The sequence below is a fragment of the Stigmatopora nigra genome, chromosome 6 (assembly GCF_051989575.1).
Source record: "Stigmatopora nigra isolate UIUO_SnigA chromosome 6, RoL_Snig_1.1, whole genome shotgun sequence".
In the NCBI taxonomy this organism is placed as follows: Eukaryota; Metazoa; Chordata; class Actinopteri; order Syngnathiformes; family Syngnathidae; genus Stigmatopora; species Stigmatopora nigra.
In genome coordinates, this window is record NC_135513.1 from 4748341 (window position 1) to 4774676 (window position 26336).

The window sequence follows — 26336 nt, forward strand, 5'->3', positions numbered from 1 at the left end:
AACAGCATACAAATGGTATAAAAAAAATGTTAATCTCTGTCTTGCCTCTATCAGAGATGTTTTAATTGCACCCCATATGGTTGCGATACATGCAGGAGACTTGATATGTAAAGAAGTCTTAATTTCTCAAAGGTATACATGAGGAAGTCATGCTTGAGAAGCAATGCCATGAATTAAATTAAGCTAAATGAAAACACTGCAGAACAGATGTGTTCACTCACTAGTAGACATTTTAAGTCTCCAGGATATTGAGAGTTGCTCTCCGATGCCTTTCAGTTGAATAAAATATTCCGGATTTGGCGACCATTTGAGCTGTGAGGACGTTTTTTTTGAGTGAGAACCTTTCTATCCATAGTAGTTAGCTCATGTAGGCTCCAGCACCCCCGTAACCATAAATTGTACTGAATATTAATAAGCAAATGAAGCCACGTCCATCAAATTTTATAAAAAACTGAATTTCTTCATTTACTGTAAAAGGGGGAAAAGGTAAGTAATCAGAAAATGACCCAAAATTTGTCTTTTTGTTTAAAATGCATTTTCAATGCACAAAAAAACTAAACAACTAAACATCGCACAATAGTGTGATTTAAGAATTTTGTGTTAAAAAAAATTGGCAACCTTATTTTCTTTGAAAAGGAATGGCTAATGGCATCCACTTATGTGATTAATGGATGGGCAGATGTTAGAAGAATAGAAAGGAAAACAGATTTGATAACTATGTGCTATGTGGATGAAAAAAGTTGGGTTTTGACATCAATATGAAGTTGAAAAAAATAATAATAAGAGAAGGATTTCTGCATCTTGTGTGCATGGCTAACCTTTTGATGATGAAAGATGGTGTTGAGAAATATTTTCTTTTAACCACTTTGTCAGCACGACATACTGCAGGTCAAACTGCATCTTCAACTTGGTGACCTGTTGCGACCTGATTAAGATACAAATCAAAGTAGTTTGTCAGTTATTTGCAGTTGCCTTTGAGCAGATCTTCTTAGCCTTGACTATTATTTGGAGATTTTCTTTTTTTTTTTAGCTTAGTGCACTTTTTTCTTTGCAAAAATGTCAAGGCAAATCACCTGTAACATTTCAAAATGGGTTTAATGTCCGTCATATTTCACTTTTAATCTTGTAAATTACATTTTTTTCTTTTTATACTCAACCCTGTTAATATAATTACTGGTAATTCGTCTTTCAACTGCTTTGTTAGATGTTCATTTGACTTTTCCAGCTTTTGAAATTTGGTACTTGGACGCCCTTGCATGTATTATTATTATTTTTTTCCAGAATAAATAGCGCCTTCATGTTTTTTTTTGTAGAAAACCATCTAAAAGCTTTCTGGCCTCTGGGCTCCCTTTTGGGTTGAACAAGTAGCAAAGACACATGATTGAAATGAAAATGTTGTAGTGCAGGGCAGGTTTTTGCTTTGGGCAATGTGGGCGACTGTCCAGGGTGCCATCCATCTGAGGGTGTACAAGAAAAAAAAAAAAAAAAAATATATATATATATATATATATATATATATATATATATTCCCAGTTATAGAGACTGTTTTCCCTTTGTTGGGTGGCTGCAATCCTCTGCTGACAAAGTTGTAACAAACTTATGGGATGTATTCACTCCTAGATTGATGGAGATCAGAAGTTTTCAGGCAGCTTCACCACCAACACCAATAGCCAGTTTCTGCTATGCAGATTGATGTTTTAGCTCTGTGGAGCTTTGATTTTTTTTTTTCTCCCTCAATCGGCCCTTGCTCGTTACTTTTCATCTTCCTAGTCCTTGTCGGTGTTGGATTTTGACCTTGTACCCACAACGCCGTGGGCTTGTTTCCTAATTTGGAGGATTGTGGGATACACTGAGACAAGAACAAAACTGAGTCTCGGGGTGCATTCAAACACACACCGCACACGGCTTTAATGAGAGAAGCACATCTAAGGCTCTCATATATATCTTAGATCTTCTAAATTCAAAAGTGTTTTGGATTGCATGTTTTCCGTTACTTCCAAAAATGGAGTTCTTTTCTAGCAAGTCTTTGGCAGTTAAAATGTCTTATCACTCAGACGCTTGAGAATATGGTGGAATTCTCTTCGTGGGCCCAGGTATGGAGGCTAGAGCAGGAAAGTGCCGTTGGCTCTCTACCTCAAGAGTACAAACAGACAACGCACTGGACTAATAAGAAAGAATTGTGGGTCGAAGATACAAAGTTGAATTTCCATTGGAGCAAAATTTGAATATGTAACATAATTCATTTCTTTTTCAGTGTACTTGTGATTAGTGTTTGGATTGGATTTACGAGGCAGACTGATTTCCTAGATTCACCTCAGTTCTACCCTGTGAGACTTGAACTAATGAGAAAGATGTAGCTCACTTGATATGCTTACACAGTACTGACCATAATAGAATTTTGGATTCCTCATTTAGTACCAGAGTAAACTTAAAAGAAGCGTATAATTCATTGTGTGTTTTAACTATAGCTAGATGGGAGAAAGGTTTGAGGATTGCTGTGTATGTTGCTAAGTAACAATAATCCATAAAAAGGTTGGAATGGGCTTCTAAGTTTTATAATTTGTCAGTAGGTGCTCATTTAAGGCTTTTATGAAAAAGGTCACCTGATATGATTTCGATTACTTTTTTTCCAAGTAGACTCAATTTGGTTCTGGCAACTCTTTAAAAGTGATCAAAGGGCATCCATTTGCACTCTGGATGCACTTAGTCAGCTCACAAGCACAGCTCGACAGACAGGATATCGCTTCGCCCAGTGAGAACCCGCCTGGCGACGCAAAGTGCTTGCGTGTCTTTAAAATGGCGTGAGCTATCAGATCCAGTCTGGCACTTTTCAGACGAAGGCTGGCCTGGTAAGAGCAAAGCCTGACCCTGACCGGCCGCCGCGCCATTATCTGGCCAGGCAGTCCTACGAGGAGGGCGCGCGGCAGGCGGTTGGTCACCCAGCTCTAACTCCACCGCCACGCTGCGCCTCCTTTTGCACACCCTTAGGAGAAGTCGTAACTCTTGGCGAAAGGTGGGGTTGAGACAGCAGTAAATGAAGGGGTTATAGCAAGTAGAGCTCATAGCCAGCCAGTGAAAGCAAAAGTAAAGGACGTTGGAGGAGTGGATGGCCTCACTGGATAGAAGCACCACGTAGCAGTTGAGTGGGAACCAACAGATGGCAAACACGGCCACCACGATGAGTAACATGGCCAGCGTACGCCGCCGTTTCCTCCTCTGGGTGGCGTGCTGAACCGTGGTGGCGTCGCCGATGGCCTTGTGGTGCCAGAGTCGGTGGGCTACGGTGGTATACGACGCCGTGATGATGACGAGGGGCAGCATGTAAAGGAGCACGAAGGTGAGGAGGTCTGTGTACTTCCAGTAGACGTCCGATGGCTCGGGGAAGTCCGGGACGCAAAGGCTGCGTTCAATTTCCTCGCTTTTGGGGGAGAAAAGACAAGAAGTGTGGAATTTAAGACTTTTATATTGAGTTGTTGAATTACAAACTGTTTTAAAAATAGGGAAAAACATTACTGATGATCTACAAAAGTCTGATATGACTCAGAATTCTAATTTTGTCTCTGATAAAACATGTATAATTGATATGAAGGTTTCCAAAGCCGATGAAGATATTTTTGGAAAATGAATAGTTATATGTGGAAGCTTAGCCCCAGGGCTGTAATATATTATTTTGTGGAGTTTTTGCTAAGTATCAAGTGAGTTGTGAGCCATTCTTTCCTTTCAGAAAAAGTCAAAACAATGTGGTTTTTGCTAGTAATATAAAAGCTGTTTATATGAATATCATGAAGATTATATTAGGGAAAATCAGCAATCTATTAACTGTCTTGTATCATTTCAAAATGGTAACTTATGGAAACAGAATTCACACCTCGAGTGTCCTTCAGCTGTCAATGTGAGAAAGAAAAAGAAAACAAAAGAAAAAACAAAACAAATTTGTCACACCTGAGTCGCAGGCTCATCCAACTGTGAAAAAAAAGTGTGATCACTAATTTGTAAATTGTCCTTTGTAACAAATGATTAAATAAGAGATGTTTATATTCAAAGTTTTGCCATACAGTGTCTTCATCTGAATTGTACTATTTGTGAAAAGACAAATGTCACATCTCTGAAAAGATAGCTTAAATGCGCATTATGTCGGATTTGCACTTCAATAAATCAAAATTGCTGAAAATTGCATGTTCTTCCCGGGCTTGTGTGGAACTTCTCCGGGAGAATAAGCGGTTCAAGAAAATAAATGAATGAATAAATGAAAATGAATGAAATATGATTTGCTTGTGTGCTAACATCTAATTTTTTTATTTTTTTTAAAGCACTTTTCCTCCCGTCATGGCAAAAAAAAAAAAATCAACCTGAAGCTCGCAAGGCATTTTTTTATTTCATTTTTCCTTTTTTCCCCCATTTCACCTGTAAAGCTACCTCACTAAAAATGAATTTTTAAAATGTCAGCGTGCAACTAATACAAAGGTACACTTCAGTCAATGTGTTTTTGCGAGAGTGTTTCATTTACCTGAACCTGAAAGTCAAGAGTTTTTGGTTGATGGCATGTGGAAGGGAGAAGCAGGTGGCCATGATCCAGATGACAGCCACCCAAACACTGCCCTGAGTCAGCGACATTCGTGGTCTTAAAGGATGTAAGATCAACTGACGGGATTCAAAGGCAGACAGATTAGGTTATTGAATGAATCTCATGGGAATTCTTCATATACTATCAATCCTAAAGTGATAAAACATCCATACTATAGTGACAATACAACACAAGGTTGAACCGATTCTACATGGAATACATTTCTAGTCAAGAGAGATATAGAAAAGCGAACAAAACCAAATACATTTTAGAACGCACGTCGACCTCGCTCTGAGAAGGAAGGCATAATGTCCGCGGGGACTTTTGTCAGAATGGTCTGCAAAATTCACAAACGGGTAATGAGCAATTTGTAACTGTCTGGCATGGAAATGTTTTTTTTTAAAGGCTGGCTGACTTTTCAAGGAGTCATGGCAAGTTTCAATTGAAAAATAAAATTTCACACACTGTGATTATCATGACAAGAGGAAAGGGCTTCTTTCAATGTTGACAACGGAGAAACAGTTAGCGGAATCTGTGAGGACTTGAAAGTAAATGATAGGTTCATTAATAATTACCCTTGGTAATTATCAATAACTGCAGAAAGACATCTTATTCAATTATTGACATTTAATTAAATAGATTGGATCACAGATAAGAAACCTTAAGGGAGGAGATCTTCAAAAGTATCCTCTCGAACAGTATTTTGCGTACGGCTTTAAGGCATTTGGGATAAAACAATCACGCCTTCATTTGACCCAACAATCATATCAGAATTACATAAAGAAGCCCGAAGTGCGTCACGAGTGTTATGGAAGTGGCAGATATCCGTATCTTTATGACCTCGAGCCGAACAATAGAGAGACTTTTAATGATTTAACAAAGAAATGAATTACTACACATATATGTATAATAGTAATACAGAATAAACCCAACAGTAAAGCAAGCGGCCGAGAAAGGGGATATTTCGAGGCCAGTCAAAACCTTCAATGCAAGTCGATAACTTTAAAAAAACGAACTGGGAATACTTTCATTTGTAAAGCACAGGAAAGCAGCTAGTTCCGACTCGAAAACTGTGACGGAATACATTAACCCTGTTGCCTTGGGTGTAGCACAAGGTTACATTCATTTTTAACTGTGTGTATAGTAAGCAAAGTTCATTTAAGTTAAAGTTACGTTTTGTCAAAAAAGTGTGGCCGCTTTAACGTCAACTTGATTTTATGTGAGCCGGACCATTTTAGATATAATATTTAGATATTTTTTTAATAAATGAATTAAAAGAACTGGATTAAAAGCCCTGTTTATTTTAGCGTTTTTTTTAATGTATTTCTAGATTTTACAAAATGATTTTTGAACCAAAACCAGAAAAAAATTGATTAAAAAAATTACAATTATTGATTTCAAAGGGGGAAAATCAGGAAATGTAACATACATGTCATTATTTCCTTACCCGGGCCACACAAAATGATGCAGCGGGCCAGATTTGGCCCCCGGGCCGCCACTTTGACACACGTGCATTACTGTGTAAAGGCCTTCACTTATACAATGCACTTTACAATAAGGTAGCAAGCAGCATTAATGGACTACCTAGTCAACGATCATTAATCTCATTTCAAATAAATCCTACATTTTTTAGGTATCAGGTTGAATTGACATGACATGAAAACATCATGATGTAACATTGTACTTGCCAAAGTGTATGACATCAGCCTGTGCATGCTAACCTGTCGTCGATCCATGGCGATTGCAGTCAGTGTGAGTGTAGACACATGCAGGGAGCAATATTGTACAAATCGACTGATGTGACACATCGCCCTTCCAAACACCCATGTGCTGTTTACAAAGCGTACCTGTATGAGAGGGAGAGAAAGGCACACCACACACACACACACACACACACAGAGAAATAGAGTAGAAAATTCATATCAGTAAAAGGTGGATTTGAAATGCATTGACATTATTCTACAGAATTCCTCTTGTGTTTATCCATAGCGGGGCCATTGTTTTTATTACAAGTAGCAATTCAGAAGGCTTTCTATGATTACTGTTGTCAACCGTGTAGTACTTGAATGACGGATTTAATCTATCCGTGTTTGTACTTCAGGTTGAACGACTATGCATATTGAGATTTTTACGAGTTTCTATGAGTAAAAGGCCAAATACCGTTCACGAACACTATTATAAATTTAGAATAGAAAAAATTTCTGCAAAAATCTTTTGGATGATTTTCTTTAAATGGAAGAAATGTCTTTGCAAAGAAGTGCTGAAAATGTTATGATTGAGTTTTTGGCAGAAACTATTTTGGTTTGATTTTTTTTGCCAGTTTTTATTCGAGGTGGGGTTTAATCAAAACACAAATTGTTTTCGTCACGATTGTCGTCACTACTTTTTGGCCCACCGCTACCAGTCAGTCGCTATCCCATTTTAGCAAGGAACAATAGCACAATGCCCTTTAACGTGTACATTTCCTTGATCCAACAATGCACACAACAAGGTGGTGATGTTATTTCAATTGCTGAAAAAGGAGGCGCTAAAAAGACTTGCATAAGAGCCAAACAAATGGAAAAAAATCAATTTTACGGATTATGAAACCATTTTCAAAGTGGAGACTGAGGACAAACACTTCCATAAGGAAACACATTGAATTTACACCGCATATATTCCTTGCAACGGTAATATATAAAAGTGCATGGAAGTTATGATCGGAAAATGTACTCAGTGAGAAATAGGAGCCAACAACAAATGTTTTACCAAAGGGAAAAAAGCCCTTTCTGACCACTGATATTAAAGTAAATAGAAGGGGCATTCATTTTCTGAACCATTTATCCTCACAAGGATCGCATGGGGTGCTGGAGCCTAACCCAGCTAAGTACAGGCACACCCTGAATTGGTAGCCAGCCAATCGCAGGGCGCGAGGAAATAGACAATGATACCTAGTGGGAATTTAGAGTACTTAATCAGACTACAATGCAAGTCTTTTGGGGATGTGGGTGGAAACTGGAGTACCTAGAAAAAACCACGTAAGCCCGTGGGGAATGTAAACTCTACATAGTGACGACTGACTTGGTATTGAACACTCAACCCCAGAATTGTGAGCCTGACCTGCTAACCAATCGGCTATTGGCTGGCCACCAATTCAGGGTATCCCCCGCCTATTAGCTAGGATAGGCTTCAGCACCCCCTGCAAACTGTGTGAGGATATGGATTATTTAAAAAAATGAATGAATGAATGAATGAATGAATAATGATTAAATTTCCATTATAATGATTTGAATTCAACATTATCCATTCAAATGATGTAATATTCAAATTCAATTCTTCAATTCAAATATGATTCTACATGAAATGATTGATATTCAATTTCGGTTGACTCATATTTCCATGAATAAATCAAAAGTTTCGTTTACCAAGCAATAAACTGTATAACATAAGCCAAGATGGAGAAAAGATGTTGTAGCTTATAAAAATTCCCTTTGGATCCAAGTTAAATGATAGATAGGAAAAAAGACCTATATACCACATAATAAAAATAACATCTTTCTAGTTGAAGGAAATAAGGTATGACGGTTAAAAGATTTGACATTTCACAAGAGGACCAAATTCTAGACTCATTAATCGTGACATCATCAAGTTAAGCTTGAGTGGGTTGTGTCATTTAACATAATTACAATTTTTGAAATCAGCATTAACACTTTTGACATTTAACCCAAAAAAGCAAATATGGCGTAAATATGTTTTAATCAAGAACTCACGATCATTCTAATGACTGTATTTTTCGCGCTATAAGTCATACCAACCAAAGAACAGGAAAAAAAATACTATATAAGTAGCACTGGAGTATAAGTCGCATTTTTTATTGGTTCAAAAACCAAGACCAAACATATGTTAAAGTATAAATAGTCAAATGGAGAACAACAGTCTAAATAGGTAAATATTGAGATAACGGAAATCACTCATTCATCTTCTGAACTGCTTATCCTCACAAGGGTCGCGGGGGATGCTGGAGCCTATCTATAGGCTAACTACAAGCAGCAGGTAGGTGGCACCTTGAATCGGTGGCCAGCCAATTGAAGAGCACAAGTAGACCGACAACCTTTTACGCTCACACTAATTTAATTCAACCACCCTACACCCTTGCATGTTTTTGGAATGTGGGTGGAAACTGGAGTACCCCCCAAAAAAACCGTGAAAAGCCCAGGGATAACATGCAAACTCCAGATAGTGAGGACCGACCTGGGATCAAACCCTTGACCCCAGAAATGTGAGGCCGACACACTAACCACTCATATGTAGTGTCCAACCAGCCTACCGTGCATGTTTTTGGGATGTGGGAGGAAACCGGAGTACCCAGAGGAAACCCACGCAAGCCCGGGAAGAACATGCAAACTCCACACAGGTATTCGTGACCTGGATTTGAACCCAGGACCCCAGAGCTGTGAGGCTGACGCGCTAAGCACTCGCTCCACCCAAAAGTGTTCAGATTTAGTGCAATGGCATCACGCGTGCGCCTACCAGCGTGAAAGGCGTGTTGAGCACGGTGATGAAAACATCAGCCACGGCCAGGTTCATGATGAACACGCTGGTGGCCGACTGGGAGCGCTTGTTTTTCACGATCACGTGGCACACCATGGTATTCCCGAAAAGGGAGATGACGATGATGATGGAGTAGGCGGCCACCAGCAGCGCCTTGGCGCCCGACTCCTCACCCCGTTTCCCGTATCCTTTGGCCAAAGAGCGCCAGTCCTCCAACACGGCTTCGTTAAAGTCCAACAGTAGATACATCGAAGTCCCATTGGCCAACTTTGCCGAATTGTTTGCCGTAAGTTCCGCGTAAGAACGCGTCTCCTCCTCCTCCTCCTCTTCCTCCGGGATGCTTCCGTTGACTTTTTGGAGTGCGTTGGCGCACCAAACTATCGCTGTCAAGCACACGCACCTCATCGTGAGAAAGTAACACGTCATCCTGGCTTTCGAACCCGCGGGGATTAAATGCGTCGCTCCGATGAAGACGACGCAACAAGTTGGGACGGATTTTTTTCTGGAGTGTTACGCATGCGCACACGGGCTCGTGCCGCAACAGGACGCAAATGTAAATGTCAGACGCAGTCCTTGTTTATTATGATCAATCTTGTGGATGTCCCAGATTAATTCGAAGATAACATCGTTTTATATTCATTTATACAAAATATATTCATTGGGAAATGAAATTAGGCTAGTTAGAAGTCAATTTCCTAGTATAAATTCACTTGCTGATCAAACTAAATCATATTCCATGCAAAATATAGTGTTACAGGTGATTATTTCATATTGTCTTTCTGTATTGTACTATTACTGTTAATTTATTGTAGCCTAAGGCAAGCCAAGTTTTCATTATATCAGGAATCCAGCTAGTATTGATTCCAAGGTCATGTTTTGTGGCAGGTACCAGATAAACACATTTGTCAACAAATAGACTTAATTTGAAGAATACAATACTTTATCACGTCATGTCAGAAACCTTATAATAAAGATGCATTTTGAAAAATAGACAGTGTGTAAATGGTATCAAAAGAAAACAATCTCAAAATAATATGCACTAAAGGAGTGCTGTGCAATTGGAAGAAGAGATTTTGGTCAATTCTAAGACATCTTATGTTGTTTTATGCTGTCTTTCATGCACAAATGATGTTGTTTTTTTCTTCTTAAATTGTCTGGATAGGTGTATTCAACTCGCAGATCAGGGGACATTATTTTGTGGCCTCAATTGGACATGCAATCTGAGAAGGGAATAGTAGAATGGTGATGCCTGCAGAAATTTTGGGATGGACCATAATAAAAAATATGTACTAAATTAAATTGAAGTCACATGATTACATCAAGGAGTCTCTTTTCTGAATTTGATTGATTGGACTTCACTGAGCCGCAACACAGTGTCTTCTGCTTTGTAAAATACTTCAATACTGGTGTGTAAAAGCGGTGATAGTGGGTCTTTAAATAAAATGAAAGAATTCAATGATAGATTCAGTTCAGGGGAAAAACACTTTCATTTCAATAACAAAGCTGAACATTTTAAAAAGGGATGAATAAAACATAACTAACTTGAGAGGAAATTAAATAAGTAAGAAAAAAGTTAAATATATAAATAAAACAGATTGGAATCAATTTGGGGTGGATAGTAATAAGAAAAAAGCAAATCATTCACTAAGTCTGGCCAGTGTGTATTTGTTGTTGTTACAAAGAGGGCTTTTTGTGCACAGTTTCAACTGTTATGATTTTGTGTGAATACTTTTTACAAGGTTCAATTGTTTAGTCTGTTATAAACTTGTGACACTATGACCTAAACCAAGGGTGTCAGACTCGCAAGCCGCTTTAACGTCAACTTGATTTCACGTGTGCCGGACTATTTTAGATATAATATTTAGATTTTTTTTCTTATAAATGGATTAAAAGCCCTGAATACTCAGTATTTTAGAGATCTAAAACAATGCTAATTTTAGCTTATCTATATATTTTTAGATTTTACAAAATGATTTTTGAACTAAAAACAGAAAAAATTGATTAAAAAAAATCAATTATTGATTTAAAAATGGGAAAATCAGGAAATGTAATATACATATATACTCTTCATTTTAATTTGATCCTAAAACAGAAAGTCGGTATTCATGATTTACTTTCCCGGGCCACACAAAATGATGCAGCGGGCTAGATTTGACCCCTGGGCCGCCACTTTGACACATGTGACCTAAACAGTTGACAAAATGACCTATTGGCCTTTTACACACTTCTCAATCATTCATAACACACTAAACTTATGAATATTTCTACATTTTGAAATATTAGATAATGCCAAAGCTCTAATGCATTACTTTTCTAAAGAAGCACTGATTTTCTTTACCGGCATTTCCACTATTGTAGCTTTTAATTTAGAATACAGCTTCACTGTCCACCATCATTTATATTATCCCTCCCAACTGCCAATGATTGCAAAGAAAGAATAATTTCTGACCAGATGTCGTACGGGTTAAAAGAGCCATTCCCATATCACATCATCATGGTATTCCTTTTTTTTTTCCTCCACCTGCTCTACCAATTTTCCTCTGGTTGTCTGAAAGCAATATAGCAGACTCTGCAGGGACTCTTGAGTAGTGTGAAAATCATCACGTTTCCAGTCAATGCGAACTGCAACGTGCTTGGCTTGACTCCTTATCTTTGTCATAACCTTAGCCATCACAGTATTTTTCACCAATACCAGCGAGTCCACCTATTTTCCTGGTCAGCCTGTTGACCACTGTCAGGGTAATACCCAACAGCAGGTCAATAAATATTTATAATGGACCCCTGCAAAGGATTTAGGCCCCTAATAGTCATCTTGAACCCATCTGTGGTGTCTCCAAGGAACTAGAGCTAAGCAGCCTGAGGCAGCATTCAATAATTATTCTCCTCGCCTCTGGAAGAAATGACCTCAAGGTCTGAAGTGTGCTTAAACAGTTTACTCTTTGAAATTATTATCATTGAAATACCAAAAAGTTAAGCCACTTCTTCATTTATGTAATTTTTGGAATTCTCTTAATAGTTTAATGTGACTTTTGTGTAGTATTTTCTTTGTGTTTCCATTTCTCAATCATGCCTTGCACGTTATATAAAGCAATGTCATTGAGCTTGTGTTAAATGTCGTTTTACAAAAAAAAATATTATAATAAAAATGCAGGTATGACAGACTGATAGTATGGTACTTTTATATGTGAGGCAAATTGGAAGTTCAATCACAGACACTTTTATTTGTTTTGTGGAAGCTCATCAAAATCTAAAATGACTTTAAGCAAATGGCATTTATTTTAGATTTAATTTTCAAGCCAGCGTGTTTATTGACTATGTGACACTGACTTGTGCAGAGATTAAAACATAAAAAAATCACTTTTTTCCCCATCTACCTTTTTAAATGGTGTTTAAAAGCATTTTTAAATCAATAGTTTAATAGTATAGGGCTTTTTGTGTAATTGCCAGCTCAGGTAAATACTGCGTAAATGCTTGGCTAAACTATCACGTTTTTGGTCTTTGTAGTACAGAGCGTTGTTTAAGAACCATTTTCTCTAAAACCTGTGATTATCTGTAATAAGGAAAAAAAATCTTTGAAAATAATTGTGCAATGTAGGCCAGAACAGAATAATCTGTCCACTATCATTTTCAGTCTTTTTTGTTGTTTTTTACTCTGACAAAGTACTGGCCCTGGATTTGGGACTTTCTAAAGTTAAAAAGAAAATATGTATTTATGATATTCACAATTTGTATTAATTATTAGTTGTTTTTGGAAAAAAAAATTGCATTTATGTTGTGCTCAGTCCAAAACAATATTGAAATTTTACAGCCTTGTCAGTTTACTGTACTATTGACAGTCAATTTTTTTTTATGAAATGTCGCTGAATTAAGAAATATATTAGTTAGATTTTATGCCCGATGCCATTCTTAACGCAATCAATCTTCTTATTTGTCCAATTTGGTGGGTGGAATAAGAAAAAAAAATTGAAAAAACTGACTCATATAAATGAAAGCGAAACATTAATAGGCCTTCAATAATATGATTAGCCTTTAATAAAAAAAATCATTTGTTGGGTGATGTCATCTCAATATAAACCAATAATGAACAATCATTTTTAAATTGGTTTTGTGGCCAAACACGTCGGATCATATTTGGAATTGAACATTCTATATGAGTCATAGACAACATATGAAATAATTATAGTTGTCACAACCCTTGGCTGGTTGGTTCTCAAACTCAAATTAATAATATAGCAAAGGTATTTTCTTCAGAACTGAGAAGATGGTAGTCAAACATTTATATCAGGAGTGCCAATCTCATTTCGCGTCGCAAACAATGGCAATTTTTGTTATCTTGGGTCAGACCAGTACATTTTTGGCCAAACACGATATACTCCTTTATAATAAGAATAAGAACTCAGAATTCATTTTTCGTACTCTTTTCACATGTATTGTGCCCTGTGATTGGCTGGCCACCAATTCAGGGTGTCCCAAAGTCAGCTGGGATAGACTCCAACTTCCCGGAGCCGTGTGGCTTTTCTCTGGGTATTCTAGGTGTCATCCCACATCCCCAAAACATGCAATTAAGGTTGGCTGAACACTAAATTGCCCCTAAGTATGAGTGTGAGTGTAAATAGCTGACTGGCTGGCCCCCAATTCAGGGTGTCCAACGGGATAGGATCCAGCACCCCCCAGTGACCCTTGTGAAGAATGATAAAGGATAATATATATATAAATATATTATGATGAATCAAAACAGTCAATTGCTCTTTGAAAGCTTTCAAGTGTCAAAATTCTGCTCACACGCGGACACGTTGAAAAATGCAAATATTTTTGTCTCACAGTTGTTGCCGTACATATCCGCCTTGTTGCGCATGCGAAGACATAAAAGCACAAATGTCATATTGACAACTACTACCCGGCTTTAAAGCACCCACAAGGCGGATTTTTAATGAACTCTTAAGGGAATGAAATGGTTTTTTTTTATAGCCTGTGGCGTACAAGAGATTAGAATATAGAGGTGTTGAAAATATTAAGGATCAGTGGTGCGAAAGATGAATGAATTTCCATTTGTAACTAATGCTAAAATGAATTAATCTATCAAATAGTCCATCACCATTTGCAGTTGCAGCAATCAATCATCAGAATAAGGTATGTGGACGTTTGATTTCGTATTTGGTGATTCCTCGCGTCATCCTGTCACGATCAAGACGAATAAATCTTGATACGTGGATGAAATACACTTGAAAAGTCCTTTAATTGTACCCACAATTAATCGGGGATGTTTAAAATGTTAAAATGTGAAGAACAGTAGGCCTGACTACCGATTCTGGGTCATGTGACACCTGATTGACACCGATTGGATGTCCAGCATTGTTTACAATTATTTTTATGTTCTGTACACGTGCAGCATTATTCTATTATGTATTGATCATTTGACACTCAAGTGGTCCTATATTCCAAAACAAAAAACAATAATACTTACAAAATAGCAGGAATTACAACAGGGGTAGGGAACCTATGGCTCAGGAGCCATATGTGGCTCTTTTGATGGGTGGATAAGGCTCTCTGGTAACCTGTGAGAGAAAAAATGGAAACCGCTGGTGAGAACCAATAGGATCATTGTGTTCTTAATATGGTTTTCAAGGAATAACATTTGATCATATTAATTGTTTATGGCTCTCTTTGTCAAAACGCCACCTGGCCGCTGAGTTGCAATAGTTGACTCTGGATTTTTTTTTCTACTTTAACAACGTTTCTACTTTCTTTTCATAGAATTCAAGGATATATAGAGCAGAGTGAGCTGACTCCGGACCAGTCCGGAGCGATCATGTGATTCCCATAGAAACAAAAAAGTTGCTGTAAAGTGTTAAACTTGTTAAAATACAACCTGAATTCTAATAAAATTTGGGGCATGGAGTTCAAAATTGGAAAATAATTCCCCCTACAATACGTTAGCATTTAGTATTTTCAGTTCCTAAACATAGGACTGAATATTTTTTTAAAAAGTGTTGTAACAAAGAGATAAACAAGAGCCTTTCTGTGTCCCACTTTTGTTTTTGACGCAGTTGTAAAATTTGAAATAAAAAGTGAATGCAATTAACAGTTAAAAACAATAAATGTCATCAATTTGAACATTAAATATGTGTATTCTGTTTTTGCATCCCAACTTGGAAGAAAACACGTTCTGAAAGGGCTTTTCAAGTTAGTAAAAAAAATGACCTTGTTTTTTCAATAAACAATACAAAAAAATACCACAATAAAACACCTGAGTGTAAGGTTGCAGCCATCATAAAAATGAGTGCAAAAATGTCTTTAATGAATGGAAACAAAGCCCTTAGATTTAATAAGTAAGACTTTTTATTTTGGCAAAAAACTTTCTTTTTTCAGGCGACTTCCAAAATGGAGGATTTTTAAACATCAATCACAGGCAAAATCAAAGCATGTGTGTTATAATAAAGGCTTTAACTGTCTTTATGCGACTTCTAGCAATCACTGGCAAAAATCAAAGTATTTTTTTTTAAATAAAGGCTTTAACTGTCTGTGCGACTTCTAGCATTTCACAATTTGGTGTAATAATTACATAGTCAAAAGCCTTGATGTTTTTCTTTTAGAAGATAAAAGCTTTTTATCTTGCCATCCTCCTACCCATTACTCCGGGCATATGAGGAACACAAGGAATTGTCACAAATACTTAAAATCCAGTACTTGCCCATTATTATTATGCGGCTCCTTCAGTGTCTCGGGTTTGCTATTTTTAATGCTTGAAAATTAGGTTGTTCCATTCTCCACATCTACGCCGTGGAATTTTACAGGTGACTCACTGTCATCGACATTAAATAAGAAGAAAGAAATACAAATATCTGACTAGGAAATACTTACATTGAACCTTATATGAAGTTGTAATTCACACAATGGCCAAAATGGCAGTAAAAAAATAAAACAAAAGCCTAAATAATTCTGCTTTTTTTTTCCTAATGAAAACAAGCATTGGAAAAAAATTAGGAGTTTTTCACAGTGTCTCTTATTGTTTTTTTTTTTTTTTTTGTGGCTCCTTGGACAGACAGAGACTTCAACATGGAATTTTCGGAGGATTTTGACCAACTGGAGCTTTTAAATACACATGGTCACATGATTCCTCGAGGGGCTAGCAGCCTTTGGACAGAAAGTAAGGATGAAGAAGGAAAAGAGGATGATGAAGATGAGGGACACGGAGAAGAATGGTACTTGCAAAAAGAAGATGCTCTAAAAGACAAACCAGCTGATCTTATTCTTTGGGCTGCAGAACACAATCGTGTAAGTGTACACAATTGGGCTTTTTACATTTGAAATGTGGACAAACCTCAGGAGAGTCCCAAATGTTCTATTCTGAGCTGTTCTATGAGTCTATAGAAATAGTTTCTAATGAGAAAGTCTTTGTAGAAGAATGTTGGCGTCCTTCTGTTAAATTATTTTCCCGATTTTGCTCTTTTTGAAAGGCTTTCGTCTTAATTTGAAGCATCTTATTGCATCTTAATGAGGCCAGCATTTCTTAAAGCAGGATTAATTATGATGCATCCAGCTGTTTTTAATGATAGGCCTTACACACTAAAAAAAATGTAGGTTTCTCGTGGCTGAAAGTAATAATCATGTATATGATTATTTTTTAAATACTATATTATACCAGTTTTGTAATTCTTTCATTTCCCCTAACTTATTATTCTGACAAAAACAATTATTTACAGGTATATTTTAATGTTGGTAAGTAGATATTGGAACTTAAACATTAAAAGAAGAAAGTTGAGATGTGGACAAATGTGGTTTTCTAAAATGACAATTTGGAACAAAGAGACAATTTGGCGCAAATGATTAAGGAGCCACCTCATTATGGTGGAAGTGTTATCCATTTTGCCACTTTGTGAGGAGCTGAAAGCAGTCATAGCGCGTCTCAAATTCAATTATTTTAAACCAGCAAGTTTATTCAATTCAGAGCTTTTTGAGCACAGTGGGGAAAGAGTTTATTCAATAAGAAAAGCTGCATTCCCCAGATAAAAAATGAAATTTTGGCCTTCTATGATGCACATTTTTACACTCAAGCGCTATAAATAAACATAAATGAGTTTACGGTGTCCATTCCATGCCTGAATTTTTCTAAATTGACTTGATGGGGGGAAAAGTGTAGACTAGACATGCCATAAAATATATTGCCAAGATATACTTGCCCACAGAGTCAGTAAGTTTCTTATTCTGAAAGGAATCACATGGCCATATCACAGTTAATAGTCCATTACTGACGATACAATTTACATTGCAGTTGCCCACCGTGGAGCGCTTGCTAGCCGCAGAGCCCTCATTGGTGCACAGCTCCGACGAGGACTCTTACACCCCAATTCACCGGGCGGCCTATAGCGGACACGTGGACTTGGCCGCCGCCTTGCTGGCCGCTGGATCGAGGGTGAACCCACGCACGGCGGACGGTTGGACGCCCCTCCACAGCGCTTGCCGCTGGGGACACGTTGCCACGGCGACCTTGCTACTGCATCACGGCGCAGACGTCAACGCGCAGACCAATGGGGGCCTGACTCCTCTGCACTTAGCGGCCTCACACGGCACCTCGTCCAAAAGCGACTGGCGTCACACTTTGGAGCTGCTCCTCTCTCATCGTCACCTGAAATCTGGACTTCGTAGCAACAGTGGGGAAAGCGCCAATGAGCTGGCAAGACGGAGCGGACCCTATCACTTCCTCTTTGAGATGGTCGAAGATTGCGCCAGTGTGCTTCCCAGCCCATAAAGTTTTTCTCTATCGGGTCAGACAACACCTGGTGACCTTTATGACCTTTGAATAGATGGTTGCTTAAATCTCAAGGCAGACATCATAAGCTGAAAATCTTCTAATTTAAAACGGTTTCACTTGTTTTTACAATATGAAATTATTCTTGGCAGCCCACCAACCGAGTGGTAAGCGAGTTGGGCTCAAAGTTATGGGGTGGAGGGTTCAATCCCTGGTGGCATATAACACTGTTTGAGTTTAATTTATTTAATAAAAAGGGACAGTACATATTAATGAACTTATACATATGTTAATGAATTTTCTTGCATATTAGCCGCTTCCGTGTATAAGCCACACCCCTAAAATTGCCTTAAAAATCGTTAAGATTTTACAATTTCTCTCGTATAAGACTAACGATGATTTTCACTCTTTCTGAAGGGAACTACACATTCACCTCTAGAGCCAGCACTGTTGGATTTTAATTTAACTGAGCAGTTTGCATGTTCTGTGGGAGTGCAAAATGATCATTTAAAAATTTGCTATCATGACAAAGAAGGAAACTGCTTGCGGGTGCAGATGAATTCCACCCACACAGGTAAACACTGTTAAACTCGAGGATACGTGCATGAGATCATGGGTATTATGTCCAAGGTAGAGTTGAAAATGTTGGATTTTATTTACTTTTTTATTCACTGCTACGCATCAGAAACATGAACTGTATATTTCTATAGCTATTCATATGGGCTGGTGAAGGTTTTATCTATTTAAAAAGCACGGAAGGGACATTAACAAGATCCTTGAATACGTTTGAGTAAGAGTGCTTGCAATTTTGCTTTCCTAGTCTGACAGCGCCTTTCAAGCCATTTTACGCTACAGAATCCAATATTGATCTTATTTCGCTCCATCAGAGCAGTTTTTCTTTTGGGTCTTAGATCACTCTTTCTTTAAACAAAATTATAAGCAATGCTGTATTTAACATGTATAAAGAACCGAGGTTTGCAGATAAATTTGTGATATAATTTTCTGGCACCACACAAACCACCTGTTTTAATCTCTCTTTACACATAAATGTACATATACATTAAAAAGGGTATACAAGCTGTGGTAGGCATCATTTAAAAAAATGTATTTGAAGCTGTTGACTGATAACTGCAATATTTTACCATATTTTTGCTAAAGGTAATCACTTTCCCATGATAATGAAAAGGTTGAGAAATGTTAAGGTATTTTTTGCCAATGTCTTTTTTTATTTAAAAAATGTAGACAGAAGTCAAATTTCCGTGAAATCATTTCTATTGAACTCTGGAGTCCTTCTTTTCCTGTCGGTCAAAAGTTTTTTTTAAAGGTCCTGTAAAAAATCATTTTTATAAATGTATTCTAAAAAACGGCAGGCAGGGTTGGTTTGTATAACCCGAATGACATCTATGATGGAGGTTTCCATTCCTGGTTGTTTCAGGCTTTTTCTCTGTAGAGTTTTCAATTTTTTCCTAAACCCGAAAGGGTAGGTTTTCTTCTGGTATTCTGTCATCCTCCCACATCCCTAAAACATGAATGGTCGCCTGATTAAATACTCCAAATTCTCAATAGTTAGTAATGTGTGTGTGCTCTCCTGTAATTAGCTTGCAATCAGCCTCAGGAAATTCAGAAAAGTAAAATTAAAACAAAACAGATTACTTTGCACTGTTGTGTTTTTTTTTTTTTTCAAAATAACACCCGTTGAAATAAAACTGGACATTCCTATTATTAACCAACCAAAACAACATTTTTTAGACAACATTTTTAACACATACTGTGCACTACCATGCAGCAAGTCTGCCCGAACATACTATTTTTTTTAGCCAAAATCAAATATCTGACTTGCAGGGGGATATGATGCGAGTGCAAAGTTCTCAAAAGATGCCACTCAAGCTTCCGAAAATATCTTTCCCAGCAGGCACCAGAAATTACAGGCAGCTGCTACTGAAAGTCATTTCACTGCATATATTTGTGATGTGATATTATTATTATATCCTGGCTGTGGTGTGAACACATCCTGTGAAAATTATACCTGCATTTTAATCGAAAGGAAAATCTTATTTCTTTTCCGTATATATTAATGACCATCTGTCGACACACCCATGCATAAAAAAGAAAAGAAATCTTTGTTGTCAATGATGCAGAATGATAGGCAGGATTGTTATGCAGGTTGTCAACCTATTCGTCAAATGGAGGCAATCTTTGCTTGAAGTGTAGCAAGTGTTGATTCATGTTAGAAAAATCATAAAAAGATGGGTTAAATGGCGTGGAACAAATCACATGTTTACAGGTTTGAGCAGTGTCACGCTGTCATATAGCATTTATATAAGTACTTATGTTCTTGTGACTGTCAACAGGGGGGTTGTGGACTGAGAAGACCAAGTGTATTATGAATATAAATTATGTTACGAGTAGAAAGCAACTATGATTTCATGTGGCTGCGTAAATTAACAGTTGTAATTGACTTAGTAAATTAAATGCTTTCTATTGACAAAAGTGCACAAATAACAACTAGCAGAAAAATAAATGAGAAATGATAACAATATATAATGAACCATTGTTCTCTGCCTGCCTTCTTTTTTTCATTTACTTTTTGTTACTTTACAGTCAGGGTTACTGAAGCTTATTCCAGGTTTTTTTTAAATAACAATTCTTCTGTTATGAATCACTATGAAAACAGCACTATAGCAGTTTTAAATGCCCCCAATGAACATTTTGAACAATTAAATCCATCAAATTTAATAATAATAAGAATACTAATACTAATATATATGGCCCAGTGGAGAGTGGTTGGCATGTTGGCCTCACAGTTCTGGGATTGAGGTTTGAATCCCAGAAAGTGAGTGAATATTAAATACTACAATTTATTTCAAAGCACCTGTCAAGCCATCCAAGGACACTTTACACCCAGAAATTGCAAATAAAAGATAAAATAGGATAAACAAAGCCAAGATTGAAAGCAAATTCAAGCAAATCCAAAAATTGTAAAGTGCCATTGTTGTTTTCAAAAGATTGTCTTGCAGTCTATGGATTTCTCAGCAAGTCCTCGCGATTTGTTTGTGCATTTCTCATAACATTTGAGTATAAGTGGCAAAACACCATGTAATGTCTACAAAAGTAAGTCCTTGGCCTTCGTCTGTTCTGTGTCACCTTTTCATCGGTTAGAATGAAACCCGTTACCCAATGCAACTCTTTTGAAACAATTTAGACACCCATGCTTTGAAGCTTTTGTTGACAGACCTTGTCATTGAGTGAATGGATGAAAAAGAAAGCAATGTCCTGCACAAAAATGAAGAAATTCAGTAAAAATGTGATGGAAATTGACAACTCCAAATGGCTACACAATTATACCACACTCAAGACGCAGGATCCATAAAACTAGTTGTTTATTGGCTGATCTAATGTTTCTTTAGTAAAGGAAATCAAGATTTACCTTGGAAAAATGTCCTACTGGGCAGTAATAAAAAATGAAAGAAATATGCTTGACATTATTATGACCTCAATATCAGCAATTTTGACTTATGCATTGAGATGACACCTACATTTTGTGGAGGTTGATTGTGATATTTGGCCATACTTACCACTCTTTTACAACGCGTTAGTGTTTTGAAAACGTTTCTATTCAAGTCACAGTCCATTTGCAAATTGTGTTCAGCCTCTGCAACATTGCGTCCTGTACTCTAATGAGAGCAGAAAACTAACCCAGCCCCACATGTTCGCCAGGCAAAAAAACATCTTCTGACACTTTTCCAGCATATAATCAATAGACTGTATTTTTTTTGCATAGCGACCTAACAAAGCTTTGACAAAGAAGGAAAACATTGCCATCAATTATTTTCCCGACAACGCATGGGAGGTCGTACACTCTAGTCAACATTTTCAATCTGCGTCACAAACTCATCTTCATGCTTAAAAACCACAACGCAAAACAGAGAATAAAAATTAATTTTGGCTTCAGTGACACTTTCAAATTATTCAGTGAAACCAATTTAGACTTACTAAATACACTAAATAATCGCCTCAGCACAAATAAACGCCTCACAACAATAGAACATCACCGCTTAACCTGATTGTAAAATCATTCCAATCAAACAAGTGAATCAACAAAATAATCCTGTAAAAATACTTCAAAATAATACAAAAATTACTGAGCCGCGTGAGTTTAAATCTAGCAACGAGGAAAAACAGATGAAATCAGACATGGCAATCAGAGAACGCAACCTCCCAATATCAGGCATGTCGGAGTCACCAAACTGTTGAACTGGATTTCTCTAGAATCCCAAATGAGGGGCAGGGAAACATTCTAATTATACTAATTACCTTCAGTGTCCCAGTGGATGAGTTGTTAGTGCATCATACTTCTGAGATGAACGGTTCAATCCCAAATTTGGACCTTCCTGTTTGCACTTTCCATGTTCTCCCCGCGTTTGGCGTGGGTTTTCTCCGGGTACTCCGGTTTCATCCCAAAAACATGCTTGATAGACTAATTGAACACTACCCTCTTGATAAGCAATACAGAAAATGAATATACGACTATATTTGAGAATAGATTTCGAGCAGTGTGATATAAGCAATACAAAATGTAGCAAACAGTATTGTATGGAATAATAATAATAGTATTGTATGGATGTACCAAAGCATATGCAATGAGTTCAAAAGAAACAAGATTGTTTTTTTTGATGAGCAAATGGGACACAACGTCAAGAAGATTGAATGATTAATGTTGGGAACTTCAATTCTAATCTGATATATTTGCCAAAAAGCCGATGAAAAATGGCAATTACTTGCCATACTGCACAATAACAATGGGATATGTGAGCATGAGGCAGGCTGTTTATTGTGTGTGTGTTCTACATCTCGCTGACAACCAGTCTTGTTAATGTTCCCCCGACTTGCAAGTGTGAAAATCCAAGGTTAGACTGAAATAATAGTCCTTTCCGTATTATTTTGAGGGTTGAGTCAATACTATTAAACCTTAAATATCTATAATTTGGATTTCAAGTGAGAGGTTTAAAATGACCATTTCCATGAGGAAAAAAAATCTTCATTTTTTCACTATTGCATGAAGAGGTGCATACATTTGAGTTAATGAAAATTCCTTGCCCACTTGTATACCAGGAATATAGTACTGTATCTAAAATGATGGCCGAGCCACAGGAAAAAAAGATAGGCGCTCCCATTTATATATAAAAGATGTTTTTTTTTTAAATTACTGGTCTTAGTGACCCAGTGAATATGGCAAATAAAACAAAAAAGGAATTCATAACGAAAAATTTGAAAATATATAATGAAGTGAGTAAAATGGAAATACTTAGGCACACGTTCCAAAGCCCCCCAAAATCGGTCCAATAGCATTTCTCCCATGACTAGGGATCTTTGTCCTCTCTTCGTAGTGACTCATTTGCATTCAATGAAAAAAAAAGACTGATACAAAATGAGTTCTAAGAGCTTTCATAGAACAGAAAGCTTCAATATGGAGTTGAATTCTGAAACGGAAAATGTGATGTCTGTCTGTGGTATCGAAGTACGAAAGACAAACAACAGGGATGCTGACAATGAAGGATTGGCCCCAAAAGAGAGTTCATCAAAACAGCATATATAAAGGAAAGTCATTTCTCATTAAATTTCCGTTTGTGTGACGAGCCTACTCACTCACTAACACAACACACACACATACACACACACACACACACACGCCAATGTCATGCTCTTGGTCAGATAATGATCTACACAAGTAAAAAAAAAAATCTTTTAAAAGACAGCTTGATTTTTTTTGCCTTGCTTCCTTCGATCATTATTAAACCACAGCATTGTGCTTGACCTAGTTAAAAATATCTAAATATATAAATTATATAAATATATATATATATATATATATATATATATATATATATATATATATATATATATATATATATATATATATGCGTATATATATATATATATATATATATATATATATATATATATATATATATATATATATATATATATATATATATATATATATATATATATGCGTATATATATATATATATATATATATATATATATATATATATATATATATATATATATATATATATATATATATATATATACGCATATATCGATATATATTCTTGTAATTTAATTTACAAAATACAATAGAACTAAAAAAAGAGTGAGGTGCCGAGAGACAAAACACTACGATGCATGTTTTTTGGGGATGCAGGAAGAAACCGCAGTACCCAGAGAAAACCCACGGAGGCTGGCCTGACCTCGGATCGACCCCTCACTGTCAGAACTGTGAGGCCGGCGCGCTAACCACTCTCCACCGGGCCGCTATTAAATAGTCAAAGAAGTATATATTTACAGGAAGTTACTAAGCGTATGGATGAATCATTTGCATATTACTTGCATGATATTGCTAACATGGCTGCACAAGGAAAAGGTCAAGTGTAGAGCATAAGGAAGAGACAGCCACTTCTACCTAGGGGCAATTTAAAATGCCCATCCAGCCTATGATACATGTTTTTGAAATTTGGGGAGAAATTGAAGTACCCAGAGAAAACCCACAGCAAGCACCACGCAAACTCCACACACAAAAGTCAGAACCCACCGGGGATTAAAGCCTTATTCTCAGAACTATGAGGATGTTGAATAGATATCGATAAGGGCCTTTCCAACAGCTTGCTTGAATTGCCTCATTTTCTTGAGAAAAGTGAGGCCATCGCTAAAAATAATCATTGTTTTCACAAAAAAACTGAAAATGCAGCAGGTCTAACATCATCTATTGTGTTGATCGATTTTTTTGAAGTTTCAGGTTGTCTTTTTTTTCTCACCTGCATGGACTTTTCTGGAAAAAAAGGGCCTATCGTGCTGCAAAACAAGTTTGAAAGCTGTCAGGGTGTAATCACTCAAACAATTGAATTTTGGGCCTTGCTGTATTTTTCCAGTGCCCGATTTTAGAATCTATTCGTTTAAATGACATCACACTGACTTTAAACGTGACTGTGTGAATGTCTCCATACTTCAATCTTTAAAGTGAGATCAGGTACTTGTGCCAAGTAGCTCAGATTGTTACATTTTAAAGGAGTAAATGATAAAACTGGGAATCTATACTATTCAAAGTAAAGTTGGGTGTGAGGGAATTACAAACAATTTAGTTTTTGCATGACATTTACTGTGGTTTTACATACAATTTAAATAAATTTAAACGTAGACAATATCCTACTTACATATGCACTGATGAGAAGTCATGAGAAGATGAGATGAGAAGATGAGATCTCCGGCTTGGAAGTCTGAATGAACAAATACTATTGTTGTGTACACAATGAATCCCTAACAGGCCAAACTCACTCTGTTAGCGACACCCACTGGCATCATTTGAAAGTGGCGTAAATTACACAAGCGCTTAAGGGGTTCCATCTAGTGTCCATATGGTAAAAACAATCTAAATCAGGGATGCCCAACTCTGATCTTCGAAGGCCACCATCCAGTTTGTTCTCCACGTGTCCTTCCACCAAACACAGCCGAATCAACTAATCAGGATAGTCAGCAAGCTTCTGGACAGCTTGCTGATTAGTTGATTTGATTCAGGCATGTTGGTGGAGGCAACTATAAAATTTGCCATTTAAAATGATTTTATTTTTTTTATTTATATAAATTGGTTAGCACATTGGCCTTAAGGTGGGAGTCCTGGGTTCAAATCCAGGTCGGTCCACCTGTGCAGAGTTTGCATGTTGTTGCAGGGCCTGCATGGGTTTTCTCTGGGTACTCCGGTTTCCTCCCACATTCCAAAAACATGCATTGGACCATCTAAATCGCCCCTATGCGATTGGCTGACCACCCTTTCAGGATATCCCCTGCCTCTGGCCCGAAGTTGGTTGGGATAGGCTCCAGCACCCCCCCGTGACCCTAATGAGGATAAGTAGTTCAGAAAATCAGATGATAAACTGAGTGAACATACCCAGTGTTGATTTTATGCTATGATTGAGGGCTCTTTCCAGGGCATTTTTGTTTTTTTCAAAGCTAGTTTTCTGTTGAATACTTTAACTATGAAATTGAGTATCTCAACTGTTCTGCCTGTCACAGTATATCACTCACATAAATAAATCCAATTCAGTGAGTTACATTTATTGCACTTCTGACTGACTATGCATCACATTGCTGGATAAATAACCATGCAAATGACATTAAATTGATTTAAATCATATTGTTGGGATATTTACATTATTTTTCATCTTTGAATGAATTGCTAATATACTTTGTAGTTTCCCCAAATTGGGAACAAAACAAAAACAAAACAAAGCAGCATGCTGCTGTGGCTTCACTGGGAAGATCTTAAATATTAACCAGAAATGGTCACAAAGGTATTTAAATAATGAATTTGAATTCCAACATCAAGCACATCCAGCAATAAATAAATCACAAAGTGTGTGGTTTCAAAGTTTTATAAGACATATATATATATGTATATATATATATATATATTAAAAAAGACAAAACACAACCAGC

At 37.0% G+C, this 26336-nt stretch overlaps 2 protein-coding genes across 4 annotated transcripts; one reads left to right on the forward strand and one right to left on the reverse strand.

The window, feature by feature from the left end:
• Positions 1-1871: 1871 nt before the first annotated feature.
• On the reverse strand, positions 1872-9584 carry gpr83 (G protein-coupled receptor 83). Its single transcript, XM_077719162.1, has 4 exons — positions 9074-9584; positions 6286-6411; positions 4508-4641; positions 1872-3418 (listed from the first exon to the last, which is right to left on the reverse strand). The coding sequence occupies exons 1-4, from the start codon at positions 9518-9520 to the stop codon at positions 2713-2715; spliced, it is 1413 nt and encodes a 470-aa protein (XP_077575288.1). The 5' UTR covers positions 9521-9584; the 3' UTR covers positions 1872-2712.
• Positions 9585-13935: 4351 nt separating this feature from the next.
• Positions 13936-18124, forward strand: ankrd49 (ankyrin repeat domain 49). Of its 3 annotated transcripts, none has more exons than XM_077719163.1 (3): positions 13936-14224; positions 16137-16369; positions 17367-18124. In XM_077719163.1, the coding sequence occupies exons 2-3, from the start codon at positions 16151-16153 to the stop codon at positions 17841-17843; spliced, it is 696 nt and encodes a 231-aa protein (XP_077575289.1). In that variant the 5' UTR covers positions 13936-14224; positions 16137-16150; the 3' UTR covers positions 17844-18124. The 3 variants fall into 3 exon arrangements, with proteins under 3 accessions (XP_077575289.1, XP_077575291.1, XP_077575290.1); XM_077719165.1 differs by having other exon boundaries at positions 16143-16369; XM_077719164.1 differs by lacking the exon at positions 13936-14224 and adding an exon at positions 15473-15888.
• Positions 18125-26336: the final 8212 nt, after the last annotated feature.

Coding starts and splice junctions, on each gene's coding strand:
- gpr83 (XM_077719162.1), bottom strand. CDS start 9,520: ATGACGTGTTACTTTCTCACGATGAGGTGCGTGTGCTTGACAGCGATA. Junction 6,412..9,073: donor TCAACACGCCTTTCACGCTG/GTAGGCGCACGC, acceptor CCTCTCATACAG/GTACGCTTTGTAAACAGCAC. Junction 4,642..6,285: donor TCGCCATGGATCGACGACAG/GTTAGCATGCAC, acceptor GAATCCCGTCAG/TTGATCTTACATCCTTTAAG.
- ankrd49 (XM_077719163.1), top strand. CDS start 16,151: ATGGAATTTTCGGAGGATTTTGACCAACTGGAGCTTTTAAATACACAT. Junction 16,370..17,366: donor GGGCTGCAGAACACAATCGT/GTAAGTGTACAC, acceptor TTTACATTGCAG/TTGCCCACCGTGGAGCGCTT.